The sequence below is a fragment of the Oculina patagonica genome, chromosome 5, assembly GCF_052425735.1.
Source record: "Oculina patagonica isolate OP01 chromosome 5, crgOcupat, whole genome shotgun sequence".
Taxonomy (NCBI): Eukaryota; Metazoa; Cnidaria; class Anthozoa; order Scleractinia; family Oculinidae; genus Oculina; species Oculina patagonica.
Genome location: NC_135762.1, coordinates 13,643,765 through 13,662,158, shown reverse-complemented (window position 1 = coordinate 13,662,158; position 18,394 = coordinate 13,643,765). Strand labels below are relative to the sequence as shown.

General features: G+C 40.0%; 2 protein-coding genes across 2 annotated transcripts; both read left to right on the top strand.

Annotated features, from left to right (window-relative positions):
* Positions 1–361: 361 nt before the first annotated feature.
* Positions 362–7,621, top strand: LOC144655603 (uncharacterized). The gene is made up of 2 exons (XM_078515889.1): positions 362–531; positions 1,643–7,621. The coding sequence occupies exon 2, from the start codon at positions 1,755–1,757 to the stop codon at positions 7,050–7,052; it is 5,298 nt and encodes a 1,765-aa protein (XP_078372015.1). The 5' UTR covers positions 362–531; positions 1,643–1,754; the 3' UTR covers positions 7,053–7,621.
* A 4,076-nt stretch (positions 7,622–11,697) lies between these two features.
* On the top strand, positions 11,698–17,594 carry LOC144654250 (uncharacterized). Its single transcript, XM_078514333.1, has 2 exons — positions 11,698–11,801; positions 14,178–17,594. Exons 1-2 carry the CDS (start codon positions 11,788–11,790, stop codon positions 15,982–15,984), a joined length of 1,821 nt encoding a protein of 606 aa, XP_078370459.1. The 5' UTR covers positions 11,698–11,787; the 3' UTR covers positions 15,985–17,594.
* The last annotated feature ends 800 nt before the right edge of the window (positions 17,595–18,394 follow it).

Genomic DNA, 18,394 nt, shown 5'->3' with positions numbered 1-18,394 from the left:
GACGAAATCCATCAGGAAATTGAGTAATATTGTTATTTTCTACCACTAGAGATGTTAGTAATTATCTTTGGAATCATTTCTAATATACTATTAGAAATGATTTCAATTAATACTCGAAGTCCTGGCGGATCCGCCAAGCAACGTGACGAAATTCGCTTTCCGGATTAAAGAGCAGGCAACGGGACTCAACAACTGAAGCTTTTCTCCAAGGAGCTAAGAAACCAATCGGAATCTTTCCTTTTCCCACGTGACCACTTGTGCGTTTTTGCGCAAATTTTGACAGAAATTGTATTTATCAATAGAACTGACGTGATCTACTTCAAAATTGATTTGAACTTTTTTGTGTGTAAAAACTCGACGCTAAAGCAAATTGACACTGAAAGTCAAAGAAATTTTCCTATAATGGAGCTGGATCAACGATTATAAACTTACAATCGACGGAGCAACAACACAAATTGTGCCACCATTGACATGATTGTGGTTTCGAGCCGGTCTCTTTGACTGAACGGTGTCCTGCCTTAAGCCAATCAGGTATGTTGTGTCTACAAGTATAATTATTTCTTTATCGCTACGGGTCTGAAAAAGTGCGTTGTTGATTGAAGAACGTAACAGACCTAGGAGGCCATTGTTTTGTCTACGATTTCAAATTGCATGGTCTGCAAGAACTAGAACGTAGATTAAGTTTTGATAACAAAGCCGTGTGGTATTTCCCAAGCAGCGCGTTTTACCTCGTGCTAACAATTAAAAATGCATTTTTTGGCAGAGTTAGTGCAAAATATCGCCCGCACCGTTCTGTTAAGCTGTGGCAAGAGGGAAGGAAGGTACCCAAGCGAAATAGACAAAACAATAATTATTGCTTCTTTCATTCGTTATGTCTACTTGGAGTTACTTTAAAACAGTCGTGGTACCTGTTGTACTACCTGCTAGCGCACGACGGACCATTTCATTGTGTGGAAAAAACGTTTTGGGTCACTCACTTGAATTGGCGCATTATATGGCTCATTAAATGAGTACAAACAAGTCATCGCTTGCTTGTTCGCTCATTGTGGCTCGTAGCTTGTCTTCTTTCAAAATAAGAGAGGTTAAGCATGACGTTTACGGCAAACGGCAAAAATGAAACTTTTGCCGTCTCTCTTCAGTTGTGTAAATAGTAGAGTGAAATTATTTGTATTTGCAATGAATAGTAGAAGACAATATTCCATTTTTGTGTGCTTTATTCACGAATTAGAAGAAAAGAACCCAAAATCAGAAGTTATATTTGCCGTTTGCCGTCTGCCGTTAACGTCATGCTTAACCTCTCTATTGTGCCCCCTCTTCCCCTCTCGCCCAATTGGCTACGGTCACACGAACAGATCGTGAACCTTATCCAGTGAATAAAACTGACCAACACAACTTTTACAATTAATTAAGATATTCTATCCAATCAGGATCTAATTTTTTCAGGGGATAAAATCAGCTGCTCTTTGAGTTTGAATAGCTATATGCTGCAGAAATCGCTTTCAGTAAAGGAAATGGTTTTGTTTGTAAACATATTGTAAATTTGTTTTGTCAATGTTTTGTCTTCAATCTTATTTTGGAAGGGTTCAAATCATTGTTTTTACAAACTGGATGGTTTGATAAATTTCCATTTCTTTTTCCACAGAAACATGGAGCTTGATCAACCCTTAGAACCTCGTTGAATTATTCTTCTACGCTAGCTTTACTTGGACCACAATGGCATCACCAAAGCAAACAGTTTTCATAAACAAACAACAATGAGAGAAGTCTATATCACCTGCTTTGCGTTTCTTATAACGCTGAACGTGTTAATATCACTGAGTCGTGGAAGTAGCCACTACAACGACAGAGATGAAATATATACAACTAAGTTGAAACAACGCCGGAAGATCTCACCTCTGAAGAAAAGACTTTTGGGAAACCTTCCGTTACTGAAACATGCAGTGAAAAAATGGACAATCAATCGAGAGGATTGGAGCAAAGAGCGACGAAAAATTGCTCATCAAACTACTTTTGTATCAAGAGACAGAAGGTTTAAAATAACGCAAGAAAACATCAAGAGGGACCATAGTGCAAGAACAAGTAATCCGCTGACGAGTAACCATGGCGTTGGGTTTGTTGATCGAAAGCCAAGACCTCGCAGTTCACTTCACAAAAAGGAAATTGAGCGTTTCAAAGAAGTGCTTCGCAAACGCATAAAAGTGAAACCACGTCAAGAAATTGAATTCCTCGAGGACAATCAAGACACTGGTGCAAAACAAGATCAGTTTGAAAGCCCTCGATACCAAGAAGTCACTGCTAATGACAATTCGGACAACAGAGATCAAAACGGTTTCAGCAACAATTATGTCACCGTCATTGACAATATTGATGGGAAAGACACAGATTCGTACAGCACCCTTAGTTCAGATGAAGCTAAAAATGAATACACCAGTGTAGAAAATAGTATAAGTGAAGGAGCAAACGAAGAATCTCAATTACTAGGCAAGGAAGTGGACGATGTTCTTGGTGCGCTGACAAAGGCGGATTCCAGGCTAAACCAGGGTACAAGTGCGGGGATGCCTCAAGCACAAGGTGGGTTAGCCCTTAAGCAACCTCCATCGTCCTACAGCGACAACAAAGGAAACGACGTTGAAATCATAGACCAAAACAAAGAAGATGGTAAAAACAGTCAAAACCGTCCGCCTGATGATGTTACCGTCATTGAGGACAATGAAGACGACAATTCAAATGAAGAAACACGCCCTATACTCAGTAAACCTGTATGGGACGCAATCCAACAAGTTCAGAGAAACTTCACTTATCAACAACAAATTGCCCAGAGCAATGAGGCTACACAAAATGAAGAAGCTGCAAACGAAACTTATGCCCCAACAAATTTGCCTCTGCCAGAACCTTTGCCAGAAAGCAGGAACGTTACCCGTCCCAGCCATGCTCTCAGTTATCTAGAAAATACGCTAAAAATGTTTGATGGATCGAATACTCAAACATATTACCATAACACGACGAAGGAAACTGAGCCTATTCATACAAAGGATAATGGACAGAAATTGTTTCTGACGGGTAGCGCCGAGGAGGGACCGGAGGGAACGCCCACTGAAGGTGATCATCCGCCGATTCCGTCTCCATCTACACATTTTGACAACCTACAACATGATGTTTCCAAAGTCAAATTGCACTGGTACAATCAGAATGGCATGTTTAAACCTAAACCAGCGAGTAACAGTTTATTTTCGTTTAGCAATCAAAGTAACGAGACCGCGTTTAAAATAGACAACGATAACAGCAATGACTTGCATATAAAGCCATGGCACATTAATGCTAACGCGAACAAAACTGATCAGCAGGACGAAGGAGATCAGAGCCCAAACATTGGAGTGTCATTTCCCCCTCCATCAGAAAGTGAAAATGAAGTTAACAGCAACAGTGGTCCGCCTGGTAGCGTAGGAGTAAAAAGGCCAACTAATGACTTTGTCAGCAGTAAAGTCCATTCGAGTGAGCAGAATGTAAATTATCGTCCCGAGGCTGTAAAAGCTGACCAGTTTTACATGAATAGCATGAGCACAAATGAGTCTAATTTACCCGCTCAAAGAGGTCCACAAAGCACAACTGGTGCGCAAGATGATGTTACTATAATTGAAGAAGAGCCTGCGTCTTCGGAACCTTTTGGAAAAGTAAGGGATGGAAATGAAACGGTTTTGTTCCAGGACAGATATACCTCTCAAAGGAAGCCACCCGCTGAGTCAGAAAAAACATACGGATCACCATCTAATGAACATTTGGTCCAGGAAAACAGCGCAAGTCAATTCAGTCGCTTTCGCCAGGGTAACTCGACGTTTCCATGGGATTTAGGTACAAATAAAACGGTTTTGTTCCAGGACAGATTTACCTCCCAAAGAAAGCCACACGCTGAGTCAAAATATGCATACGGATCACCGCCAAATAAACAGTCGGTCCAGGAAAACAGTGCAGGTCAATTTAGTGGCTCTCGCCAAGGTAGCTCGACGTTTCCCTGGGAACTAGGTACTAAAGATGGTTCTCTGTATCAGATAGACAAGCCTGCGACGCAAAGAATAGACAAGCCTTCAAAGCAAAGATACAACAGCGAAAATATAACACCATATAATGGCAGGCAACCTGAACATGGCCAAAACCCGTTTATTACAAGCCAGGACAATGAACAGAATCAACAGCAAATGAAAATCGTCCGTGTTGTGTCTAAACTAGGAGTCCCTTTGCAAGTAAACATAGGAAACCATTCTTTAGACAGCTGGTCTAAAGAATATCAAAGTCTTAAGGAAAAGCTAACAGATCTACATGGGCAGACCCAGGGAATCTCCTCCCCTGCACAAAGTACCAGCTATAGAAACAATCCAGCATTCAAAGATACACAACAGATGATGAAACAAGTTTCTAGATTTCCTTCGTTGTTTGTTGGCAGAGAAAGCGATCAAAAAGGAATTGGTAGAGACAAAGGAATGTTTTTCAAGGACCTAAAAGGTGATGGAAAAGCAGGAAATTGGGGCAATGTAGGCGGTCATATGAATGCAGACTACCTCCCCTATAAACCAAACGAGGATACTGCTTCCAGTGTTTCAGTGCTTCCAGGTGCTTCCAGTCGAAAGATTTTTGCTGTACGTCTTGAGAACAGTAAAGACGTTGTAGGCAACGTTAGGAGTATTCAGGTGGAAAACCAAACTTTATCTATTGCTCCAAACTCAAGCAACTTGCAAAACAAGATGCCTTACAAGGAGGGTGCTAATGGAAGTGACACTGAAAAATTGGTAAACGGACCTCTTGAGGAAAATAACGGAAGCGTCAACTTTGTAAATCAAAGACTGGCTTCTCGACTTCGCAGCACCGGTTCTATGCAGCTCAGAGATACTTCAGATTCATCACCGTCTAACCATGATGGTCAGTCGTCTCATCAAGTGCTCATGAGCTACTTTGGGAATGAAACGGATCTTCGTAAACGGCTGCATTCCAATGTTGACAATCAAACTGAGTCGCAAAATGATAACAACGCCTTAAAAGGCCAAACTATTCAGCTTGACAATAAAACAACGACTACAAGTATGGAATCCGTTGGGATCAAGACGAAGCAATTCAGTTCGATTCCTCTTGCAAGGGGTGATGCAAATCATACCGAGTTTGTCCTTCCAAAACAGGGTATAAATGGTTCAAAAGAAGAATCACTGACTAAATACTTGGAGGATTTTATAACTTTGGTAAGTTCTGGCGTAACAGCACCATCTAATGAACTAAACAGAACCACACCCACTCCATCGGAAAGCGAATCTTTTTCAAGTGCACCCAAACCTCCACCAGAAACAGTCCTTGCGTCCGAAGCCTCCAAAAAGGAAAACGTTACTGATCTAAAGAACAGAGTTATAATTGTGGTATCACCAAAGTCGCTGAGAGACCTTATGAAAAATCGCAGTCGCAATTCCTCACGGCCAGCTGTGCATAAAGGCATACCTGTTATGGTGGAAAAAGCAAAGAATTCTTCCTCAAATCTCACTGTCTCCAGTGCAAATAAAACAGTAGTCAACGTCCAGTCACAATATAAGAATGTGACCACAAATGCAACCATCCACAACCAAGTTCAACTCCGACCATCCTTAAAAATCGCGAACGAATCCTCTAACAAAGAAAACGTTACATCGAAAAGTGAAAATGATGATCTGAATATGCTCTATAGAGACGAGCTCAAGTCGTTAGAAATATCATTATCTCGAGATTTCATGAGTAGTTGGATTTACTACCAAAGATCGTTTGACCAAATGGGTATCACTCCCAGCATGTTGCGTTCTGGAATAGCCAATCTAGGGTCAGCCCAAAGGCTGAAGAGGGTCTTTAAGAAGGCTCTTGCTGGCACTGATCTAAATGTACTTGTCGTTGGTGGATCGATCTCGGCTGGGGGTGGGCTTGAGAAGGACCGCGGAAATGTCGAAGGCGTTTACCATAAGGCCTTCAGCGACTGGTGGAACAACACAGTGACACCCATTACTGCGTCGCAGCTTAAGATCAGTGCTGTTGCTATTGGGGGTACCGATTCCGAATATTTTTCTTATTGCATCAAAAATTACATGAGGTCCCTTCCGGACATCGTCATATGGGAGCTTGCAGCCAATGACTACAAAAGATACACCGGAAGAGAATTCGCACCAGCAAAACCACTGGAACAGTTGATCAGGATAATACTGAGCCTTCCATCGAATCCAGCGCTGATACTTGTCAATTTCTTCGCGGGTAATTACTACAAGACTGCCGTTGGTCAAGACTGTCCTGACTCCGAAGATGAAGGAGGACTTTCCATTGCCCAGCATTACAAATTAACGTCCTTACGTTGGAGAAACGTGATATGCTCTCAAGAAAATGGCAAGAAATTGGATTTGAAAAAGTTGTTCAGTTCCGACGGTTATCATCCAAGCCTCTTAGGACATGCACAGATGTCTGCACTGCTGATTTCATACGTTAAAGGAGTCTTTGAGCAAACCATTTCACAGGAGATGATCTTGTTGAGAAATCGTACTTTACAAAGTGAACAACATGATGTTCTGCCTGCTTTGGCACAACCAATATTCGATGATCCTGCAACTCCTAAACCATTATGCTGGACACTTCTGACACCGGATTATGATCAAAAGTTGCGCAATACTCTTCCCGATCTCGAGTTTACCGAAGCGACAGGTTTCCAGTTCGCAAACATTAGCCACTGGCCCATTCGACGCGATCGTCTAAGATGCCTAAAAGCTATCCAAACTGGAGCAATGTTGAAAATGAAATTCATCGTTCCAACTCCGGAGAATAAAGGTGACTATAATGGAACCTTTAAGAGGGAGTTGGCTGTTACAACGCATAACTCCTTTGGTGGAATGGGAACATTGTGGCTGGATGGGGCCCAAAATGATGCAAGAATAATTCAAGAGAATAAAGGACAAAGGAGGACCCAAGTTGATGTTCTGACACGAAAGTTAACACCAGGTGTGCACACAGTCACAGTTTCTGCACTGCAACCGGGATTTTGTCTTTCAGCTGTGGCAGTGCTGTAAAAATGGAATGGCTAAGGCGACAGCTAAAAGATGCTTATAATACATCTTAGTTCATTTTTAACCACATTTCAATTTTAAGTCTTAGGGTATTACTCTCACTGTTGCGTAATAATGGTTTCTTCAGGAGCCCCCGATGAGCCAATTTCTGGTGAGTTTTCAGTAATACCTAGGGGCGTTTTTTGTTGAGGAAATGTGTGGTTCCGGCCAAAGCAAACAGCTAGTAGATCTCGTAGAGGATCTCAAAGAGACGTAAAGCTAGCAGGTGCCGATCTATTTGCTGATTGGTGGGCCAGATCTGACGTGACGTAAGCTTGGTCCGGACTAGCTTAATTGGACCAAACTACGCAGATTTAATTTGACGGATTTATGTTTCTAAAGATGTCCATCCGAATAGTTGTGCAGTTATATAACTGATAAACTTCACAAACCGCCCTTCGAGGCAAACGTAGTACATGCGATTACCAAGCATAGATGCTATCGTGTACATAGAGTCCTCGGTACATGTACGAGAGACGTGCCTGTCATCCTGTGAAAAAAAGCAATAAAACCGTACTTTGGAGCGATCATTATCACTGTCTCATCGTTTTTTCTTTTCATTTACCGTCTTTATTTCCTATATGATATGTTTTAATTGCGTATGCTTGAATAGTCACTGCCAACATCATTAATAATTTTGTCTAACGACTTTTAACTTAGCACTAAATTTGTTTATGCTGCACTCGGCTCTCGATAAGTTGATGTCATGTTTTTGTACTAGCTCTAGAGTATGGATTTTCAAGCTACATATGAATTTAAAGTAAATTTATCCTTTGATGTGGTATGATGATCTCTTTGACACCAGGTATTCTAGATTTTTCGAGTCCATATCAACCAACGTCTGCTCCAATTGAATTTCGACTTCCTTCTTCACTATTAAATATAAAATAGTATTCTAAGCCTCTAATTAAAACACGAATTAGAAAGAGCTAGAACGTATAATTGTCCAAACTACGTGATCTGCATACGTCACAGCTGTTGAAAGTCATACGTTTTAGCGGTGAAAACTCTGCAAACGGACAGAATTCTCAGTTTGTTCAGTTAGTCATAGATCAGTACGGTACAGCGTAAACGAAACAAGACAGTTTATCCAGCAGGTAAGTCAAAAGGCTAAGCGCAAACCGATATCGTAGTGAGCTTCTAAGAGGACAAGGGCTAATAAGCGATTATTCCAGGCCTGGTATATACGACCACATGACCAACCGGGCCCATAGGTGAAGAGTACAAATACAGTATTTGCAAAGATTGATAGTTTTTCGGCTTTAGATACGTTCAACAACTGAAAAGATCCTTTATAGCTTCCACTGTCAAAGGAAAAAAGGTTTAGGCTATATAGGACGACATTTGAACCGATTTAGACTTAAGGGTTTTCGTCTACAGCAATTCTTTTTAGAGAGTTTTAAGTTTTAAGAATAAATTAAGCTTGTGCAGTTGTTTCACAAATAAGTGAAAAAGCCGGTATTTTAACGACGTCTCAAAAACCTGGCGGCAAGAATTTATTTGTGAAAACGAATTCTTTATCATCCATTTTATCTCGCCTTTTAGCTATGACCAGCTCAGTTAACCATAAATGAATAAGCCTATTTTTAAATGGGAAGGCCTCTTTATAAGAGCCCGGCAAACGGGCTGTCACGGTTACCGGGATTAATTTTGTCGTCTGTCCATATGGGAAATTTCAGCCCTATTGACTGGGATGAAATTCAAGAGACAAAACCAAAATGACGACACATAAAGTTGCATCGTTCGCAACTGACTTTCGAAGCTTTATCGACACTTGCAACTTTACTAATAAAGCAAATTCACATACTTCTAAAGTGGAAATGTATACAAGGCAAGATTATGCCATTTTGACCGCCCAGTTCCGAAAATGAAGTTGTTTTCGCGGTAACCGGGCTGGAGTGTTAATATGGGAAAATTTTCATCCTGGTTGCCGAGATCTCGGTTTGTACGACCGTGGTCTCGGTAACCGGGCTGGCCCGCCTTCTAATATGAACACATGGATTTTTTACAAAGGAAAAATAAGCGAGGCGAGATCTCGGTAACTGGGCTAGTCCTGTAAACCGGGCTCATATGTGTTCAGCGTATTCGGCTCACTCATTGCTGCATGTCTATTCCCTGTTACATACTACCTTCCCCCCTCCCCCCCCCCCCCCCCCCCCTCCCCCCCCCCCTCTCTCCCCCCCCCCCCCCCCCCCCGTAGTTATGCAACGCTTTCGAGTGGTATACCATGGAATATCCCACGAATCATTTGTATTTTCGGGTTTTACATTACACACGAGCCTTTAGGCGCGTGTGAACGCATACGAAGAAAATGAAAGTGACAAGAAAGTGTTACATAACTATTTTATACCATGCACTAACTACACCAACTAAATTTCGCCGGGTAAAAAGATCGCAGTATACGATGGGAAGGTTGGGTTGAATACCATAGAATATACAACGGCTTTTCTATATTCTGATTGGTTGTATTTTCATGGCATGGTATAAAACACGATCACCCACGCATTGCCGATACTTGAGATTGTTAACACCTTATAGTGTACCAACTGGGCAACTCGCCGACGTTTTCTATAAGCGATAGTCAACTCGGTCCCGCCTCCTTGCTATTCGCTCATAGAAAACTTGTGTTCTTAGTCAACTTGTTAAATAGAACTAATTAATTCATTCGTGAGTTCGAAAATGTCCAACGTAAGCTTGGCGACTTGTCTCTTCTGCCTACCACAATCCACGTCTTCTCGCACTTACTTGGACCCTGATTTCGGGCGTTTGTTTCCCCCTCCCCCGCGCCTCCCGCTCCGTTCTCGACGACGTTCGCTCCCCGTCCTGTCCTCCCTTGGCGCTTCTCTTCGTCTGTTCTTGCTGTCGGTTTCTGTTGTTCTTTCTTGCGCTCCTCCTCTCTCTCGCTCCTCTTCCTGCTTTGTTGTCGGGTCCACGATTAGAATGTACAATGTAATTGTGATTTGATGTAAAAAAAGGTTCGCAGTCTGTACATGTGTCAAGTACATGTGTCAAGTACAGTCTGTACATGCGTCAACTGTCGAAGAACGATTTCAAATATTACAGCACAGTTCCAGTGGAAAACGCATCCCAGAATCAACCCAAAAATTGGGACCAAAACCCTTCCAATTATACGCCTTCCCTAATATAATGCCGAGGGCTAATTTTGTGTCATTACGACAAAGGCTTTTGATTTTCAAAGACTTTTGATTTTCATCCGTTTGCTAATGATTGCAGAACCTGCTTGGTACCGGTGTTTTGTTGCGTTAAATTTTTCAGATGCTTAGTATTTTCCGAATATAAGACCGACCATTTTTTGAAACGCAAAATTCAAACCCAAAGGTAAACCCACACGAATTAACGCTCACCAAAAAAGTCTTTTGGACAAAAATAAGACGGGGGCGTATTGCCATTTTTTTAAAAAATAACAATTTCGATCGGCGATCCCTCGCCGTTTGTCTGAAAATGAAAAAAAAAAAAAAATCCCAGGAGCCATATTCTCAATTGTATTTATAACAATGATCGATTTATGATAATAATTATTCAGATATGTGATTGAAAGAAACATTATGTCATCTAACTTGCACCAAGCGTCAAATTAAATGCCGTTTGGCAAATATTATTTATTTGATTGATATCGGTTAAAACATAAATATACGTAGTTGCTTAATCCGTCTTAACTTTCTGAATAGGCATTGAAAACTTAAGCGATTAAGTCAAATGCAAATCTATTTGCTGCTGATGCTGTAGATCTGTATACCGTCTCTTCGTGTCTTTTGCTTTCATTTCATAAGCGCAACTCGCAACCGAGGGGATAACGTTGAAAACGTAACACACTGACACGGATAAATATTCAACTGAACAATATAAAAATTTATTTTTCCCCGACACCGTATCCTCTTATTTTCTTGATTCTTCCTGGTGCTTGTTCAAAAATGCTTGGTGATTCAAATATATATGAGTATATGTTATTTAAAAAAAAACTGAAAAGTTTGATGCTGATATCTGTATGTTTTCTGTTTGAAGGAAAAGAAAGATCACCCAAAAAGACTTAATGTTCAATGAAAACGAAGCTGCTGAATTGTTCCTAGAAGTAAACATTAAATTTTTTTATATATATATAACAACTGTATATTTTAAATGGTTTCATTAAGCTCTCGGTGTTGATCTTTAAAGCACAGCTTCTTGGGCAGATCAGACGAGTTTTTTTATGGCAATAATGCAATCAGTACTACAATATATATATAATGATAAGTTGACATAAAGCGAAAATAGTCAATCTCTCACTCATTAAACTTTTACGAATATACACTCTATGGAAGGAAGGAGATACTCATAAAAAACATCCTTTCAAGAGATGTCAAATTTGTTTCTAATTGAAGTATATTTTCCACCATTTGCATCATTTGTTGCCAAAACAAACGAAACGCATCTTTTGACATCAGTTTAGGTAATAATGTCAGGTGATTGAGCGAAATTTATTGATGCTTTTATGATTCAAATCGATTCTACTTTTGTCTAATGAAGCAGCTGTCGAACAGCCTGTTTAATGAAAACTGAGAAGTCGCTAATGCTAAATAGCCAAGATAAACTTTGCTGCCAAAACAGGTGACTGAGGCCATGGTTTCGAGCGCTTGAAAGCTCATTTCTCGGTTAAGGCAAAGTTTCGGCTTCAAATTCTTCAAAGACTACTCGGCAAAGTATGCCCTGCCCACGGTAAGTGGAACAAATGTATTTATTTCCTCCCTAAACCAAGCTATGTGCAGAAAAAAAGTAATCAAATGGGAGATGAGATAACTTTAATCACGCGAAAATTCACATATAATTTATCGCCGTTCTGCGAAACAAAAGGAACGTATAGTAAATATCGGTACAAACTTTTTGGGGTGCAGTAACAGTTGCTTACAAGTTTGTCGAAAGTTGTCGGTGGACCGACAACTTTCGCATTCGCCAAACGAAATTAAGTAGGTTTGTGAAAAATTTCTTTCTTGGAAGCAAAATTTCGCGCGCACAATCAAGGGAAATGTTGCAAATAATTGCGATCTTTAAAGCGCATAAAATAATGTGATAAAAATTCTTTTTTTTCTTGTATAACTCAGAATGGTAAATTTAATTCTCTCACTTCAGTTCGGAATAGCTTGTATTAGGTTCTACTCCTTTAATTTCGTTTAACGCTAGCATGATAACAGGATAGTCAGTATTACAGTGTAAATAAAATGGGGACTAGTAACGGCCCGTTATATCACTCTGGTATAACCGTTTCCCAAACGGCCATTTAAGGCTGCAAACTTTCAATTAACCGGCATGAATTCTGAATACAACTTTGCACATTGATGAGTGATGTAAATTATAAACCTAATTTCCCTTTTGTTTTTCGTTTGACTTCTATACACTGTCAAATTTTGGAATTGAACACCTTTCGGCGTAAGACAGTGCATCAGCCTTGATGACAAGATGGATCAGTTTTGGGGACTCAATTAATCTAGTAAATTCTAACGGGACAGTTCTAAACCCCGATTTCATTTCCAATCATTATACAGGCTCCATTATAAAAAATCACGGAGACCAGGTCGAAATGTCAACCAACCAAAGAACACTTCAACAAAAAAGACCAAATTGCAGCCAGATGTATCAATCAGGATCTGCGATGAGGACTTACTGAAACTTCATAAAATAAAATGCAAGGCTGAAGAAACAGCTTAAATTATTTTCTTTCTGATTCTTTAATTTGTCCCAAATATAACCCGGTTAGAGAAACCTAACCTTTATCAGGGGCTAGAAAAACTAACAAAAACGGTAAAAACAACTAAAACGAAAGTAAGATAAAATACCGAAAAATGATCGGCTGACAAAAGACAACAAAAACAAGATAGTAACGGTGGAAAAAACAAAAAAAATAACTTTTAAATTAACTATGATTCGAAAAATTCATGGCATCTTTTCATGGCATTCTGTTCAAGCGCATTAGTTCTCGAAAGTTAAATGTATCATCTTTCTCTCTCTCACAAACGCTGACCGGCTTTGTTTAAATTTATGAGTTTTATGAAGGTGATTTCGTGGTTGTTTACTGACTGTCCACCGGTAGAAAATCGGCGTGAAGCGGCTATTGCTTGATGAAGTTTATTTTCACTCTTTTTTTTTGTCGAGTGGTGGGAGCCAGGGGGAGACCAAGCTGCATTCACACGATAGCTCATGTCAACCTTGCCAATGATTTAGTTCCCCTCCAGATATTTTTATTATTTTAAAAAGTAAAGCTTCACGCTTTATAACGAATACCGTTAAATCCGAAAAAGAGCCCTGGGCTTATATTTGCTCAACGTCCCTTTTAGGTAGGATTATTTTAGGGGTGGGCTTATTTACTAGGGCGTATGTTTGGATGGAAATTTGCGTTTCAAAACCTTTGGGTTTCTATTTGGACGTGATACTGTGACTGAATTTTTTGGTGCATGAAAAAACACCACATAGAAAACTGTCCCTAAACTTAACGATATAAGGCCCAAAGCAAGTTTTTCTGTCGCTCAAGGCACCTTCTAACACGGTAAAATACAAAACCAGCTCCACAATAGGGGCTTTTAATCGAAAAAGTCATATCCAAATATGAGCCATTCTGAGAGAGAGATTTGGGAGCTTATTATTAAGTAGCGATAAATTCATACTATCATACTATCAAAAATGTAAATCATCAGACGTTGTGCTTCGATTGCTGTCCCTGAATTGAAAATTAGCTAAGCGTCAAATAATAATGTTGGAGTTTAAAGTTTGCTTTCTTTAAACATCTATATAGGACTTGAATTGAATGTTAGTCTGTATGATTTGGCATATATTTCGTTGATAGCCGCAAGTGCTGAAATTTTTAGTAAAACTATAGCTTAGAGAAGATAAATATTTGGGCGGTCATTTCAGAATTGTAGACTAAAGCACATGCAATTTTGGAACGACGTTTTAAAATTTACAGCATAATCCAGCGAACCCAAGCAAAGGTACTTGGTAAAGGTACTTTATCAATATTATACCGACATTATTTTGTGATGGGTTTCACTTGATCAGTTTGTATATCGGGATGAACTGAAGTGCCTTTCTTTTTCTTTCCAGGAACGCGCCGATCTTCGTGGTTTTCGCCATGATTTCTAAAGTGCAGTTGTTGAAGGGCGCATTCGACTGTCATTCTGCAGTTCGCTATCTCCAGAGGAAATTCAATCTCGATGGCTTTCGATACAGACAAATATGTGATGACGACAAGGAATTTGATCCTCTAGTGGAAACCAAAACACCAGAAAAAGACAAATTGGAAGTCAACAATGAATTCTTCCAATTCAGCAACATTTCTGGCGACCAAAAAGTGGATTCTCGTATGAAAGTCAAAATACCGCAACAAGGAAGCAGAGTTCAACAAAATACCTTAGAAGAATTCCACCACAGAAAACGTCCTTGCAAGGAAAATCAGAATTCCACGTCCGAAGTCCTAAATCCAATAGACACAAAAACAGTAAAGAAGGTACAGTTGGAAGCCAAACCTAAAGGTATCCTTGAAGGTAATGGTCCTTGCCACGAAAACTCATATTCTTCTTTTGAAGATAGAAAACTTGCCAACAAGAAGCCAACCCACAAGGAACAATTACCATCCAAGCCCAAAGGTTTGCTTGACAGCAAAAGTTCTTGCCACGAAACCTCTTATTCTTCCCTGGAAGACAGACAACTTGCCAACACGAAACCAATCCACAAGGAAAAATTGCCATCCAAGCCCAAGGGTTTCCTTGACAGCAATAGCTCTTGCCACGAAAAAATGAATTCTTCTTCGGAAGTCAGAAAATCTTCACACTCGATGACAGCTCAGCAAAAAGTCTTGGAACTAAAGTCTGAAGGTTTCCTTGAAATCGAAGTTTCTCGCGTTGAAAACCAGGATGTTTCTTCGGAAGTCAGAACAACACGGCACTCCAAAACAGTTCAACAAGAAAACTTGGAATTCAGGCCCGAAGGTTTTCTTCACAGCAAAAGTTCTTTCGAGGACCACAATCCTTCTTCAGAAGTCAGAAAACCAGCTGATACAGAAACGCTTCCAAAGGAACAACTGGAATCCAAGCTGAAAGGCATAAACTTTGACAGCAAAAGTTGTCGTGATCAAAACTCGAATTGTTCTTTTGAAGTCAGAAAACCACGACACACAAGAAATTTTCAACCGAAAAATTTGGAATTGAAGCCTGAAAGCTTCCATTGTACCAAAGGTTCTTACCAAGGGGCCCAAGACCCCTCTTCAGAAGTCAGGAAACCAGAAGACATAGAAATCGTTCAATCAAAGGACTTGGATTTCAATCCTAACAGCTGCTTCCATTTTGTCACAGATCCTTCCCATGGAACCCAGGAGCCTTCTTCAGAAGTTCAGAAATTCAGGTCCAAAAGCGTCCAAAGCAACAAACGACATTATGGCCACGAAAAACAGAATCCTTCTTCAGCAGTCAGTAAACCACTGCGCGCCGAAACAGTGCAACAAGAAAGCCTGGAATTGAAGACTGAAGGTGTCCATTGCAGCAATAGTTCCAGCCAAAAACACTTAAATCACTCCTCGGGAGGAAAAAGGCCACGATATACAAACGCTGTATATAAGAAGAAACAAGGTTTCCGTTACTGCCAACTCCCTTGTGACGGTGACATGGAAGTCAAAAAAGATCCCCAACAGATAAAAACAGTTCAAAACAAAAACTTGACGTCGGTCCATAGCGAGGTTTGCAGGGTCCCTAGCTGGAAGAACAATGAAATGGCGATAGCAAAGCTTTCCCAACGCCGCACCGCCGTATGCGACAACATTGAAAGGGAATTAACAAACCAATCTGGCGTCAGCTTGCGAAAAATGAGAAAATATTTGGTTGTGTCAGAAATTCTGAAAGAAGTGAATTTACTGTAATGCGAGGTGGCAACTTTGTTGTTATCAACTGTAGACTCTTGAGACTAAGGACATCTCCGTTGCCTGCCGAAAAACAACAGATATCGAGTAAGAGTAGTCGATAATCGATTGAAATACTATGTTTATTTCAGCGACTTACAAAGTTTTGTCAAAAGCAAAGATGCATCGAGTAGTACTTAAAGCTTTATCAGTTTGAAGGAAATGCTAGCACTTATCTGTTGCAATAATGGGGTGGGGGATTTGTGACTTTTATCCTCTTCGATTATAATGCGGGCACTTCCAGCAACTCCCGGTGACTATTTTAGAGAGTCAGAATTCGTGCCTCGTGTAGCTCAACTCCTTACCTTTTTGTGTGGCTTAACACTCGCGAAAATTGCAATTTGTTTTAGAAACAAAGCAAACAACTGTATCGCCACAGTTACCACCCGAAGTAAATACTTGTAGCCGACACGAAGGGCGGGAAAACGTGTGTGAGCGAGTCCCAATTGGTTTTGGTTTCACTTCTGATTGGTTAAGAAAGTGGCGCGACATTTTAAACCAATCACTGAGCGTGGTAGTGCAAAATCAAAGAAAACGCGAATGACTTTCGACACTCAAGTGAAAACCGCTCTATTGATGACAGTTAACTTGCTACCTCCATAATACGGACACTCATCTCTGCCCCCTTCGTGTCCTTAACACAGTGGGAATACGAATACCGTGATCACTTTTATTATACTACGAAAGCGATAGAAAAGAAAATAATTGTCTAATTATGCGTAAAAATGACTGAACCATTTGGCTCCACTGCTGTCCATTTGTTTTTATTTCCTGCAGTTTGAGCTGCCATTCGATGGTTATCTGCAGAAATGTACATATTCAAGATAAATTAAAGGAACTGTATCACGGATTTTAAACAAATTTAGGCTTAGGAGATGGCCAACAAATTCTGTAAAATATACAAAAAATGCTTAAAACAGTAAAGCAACATCTCAATAACACAGAAAATACAAAAGAAGGTACGGATGGCTAAAAGTGAAGAAGATTGAAACGGATTTTCAAAGTTAATCTTGTTTGCTTGTAACTTTAAATTATAACGTCCGGGTTTCATATTTGGTCTAAATGAAGCTATGGTTTTGTCCTTAACTCAGACATGACACAGTCCCTTTAAAATGTTCACGGTTTCTTAATTCACACTGTCAAGAGGTTCTACTGTATGTGATCAAACAACGTAATGAACTACCATTTTCTTCTTTCAATACGAATACATTGTCAGATGATGAGAATAAAGAAAATCTGGCAAAAAGTATTGTCTTAATGTACTACGAAATTTTCATTTTCGGAGCCGGAGTCGTAATTGGAACCCAGATCGAGCGTTGCGATCTCGTGAAAATCAAACCGACGTTGTAGTAAAGAACTTCAGATTCCGCTTATGACTCCATCGTATATGATCTAGAGTCGCAAGCAAAATGGTAGGACTCGGAGGGCCTTAAATGAGAACTAGCATTTTGATTGGTTTGTTCTTCCGCTTTTACTTGCGCCTTCGTCGATCTAGTTTTTACTGGAACATAAACGACAGACAGAGTCATTAGCGGAATCGGAATACGACTCAGACTCGGTTGCTAATTGTGACTCCGACTCCGTTGCTAGCTAGTGAAAACCAGCCTTTACCTTCGAGAAATTATGTCTTGCTTCATCTACAAACAAGCGCGTCCTAAATCTGGCGCAATGAGATCATCTTCACATGCAAATAAATTTTACAACCATATAGATTTAAAGCACTAATTTTCGACGATATATTCATTTCGATTCTAGACCACTTGTCTACGGAAAAATCAACATTCACAAAGCACTCCGAATAATATTCTGCTTTGTTTAGAAGTTACCGGTGAGATCAAAAAACGGAAAGACGGGACTGCGCATTTGATGAGCAAATAGATTATTTTATCAAAGTAATTAGCCCAGTCTCAAATGTTCAAAATATTATAAACATGAAGCCCATTCCAAGAAAGATCAATTTGATATAAGGATTTTATTTTAGAAATGGTTCGCTAGATATCAGTAACGCAGGTGGTCTATACTCGCGTAGGCAGCCGTTCGATTATGGAGGTTTTACCGACGCCAAAGCTTCCTTTATCTGGTTTATTGCGAAAGTCATAGCCCCCTTCAAAATCAGACGAGGATGATTCTGACAAGCAATTGCATGATTTGTCAAACAGATCATTAACTTAGATATGCGACTTAAAACGGCTTTTCGGTGTTTCTAGTCAAAGGTAAATGAGGCAAAACTGACAAATTCTATTGGACATGCAAAAAGAATTGATTACGAAGTCAACCATAAAATTATTTAGCGACAACTAGCATATTAATTAGCTTTAAAGCAATTCGGGGCTCTGTGTGATCAAAAGAGGGACTATACCTTTATTTTTTA

Excerpts from the sequence above, each read along its gene's own strand:
- LOC144655603 (XM_078515889.1), top strand. The coding sequence starts at position 1,755 with ATGAGAGAAGTCTATATCACCTGCTTTGCGTTTCTTATAACGCTGAAC.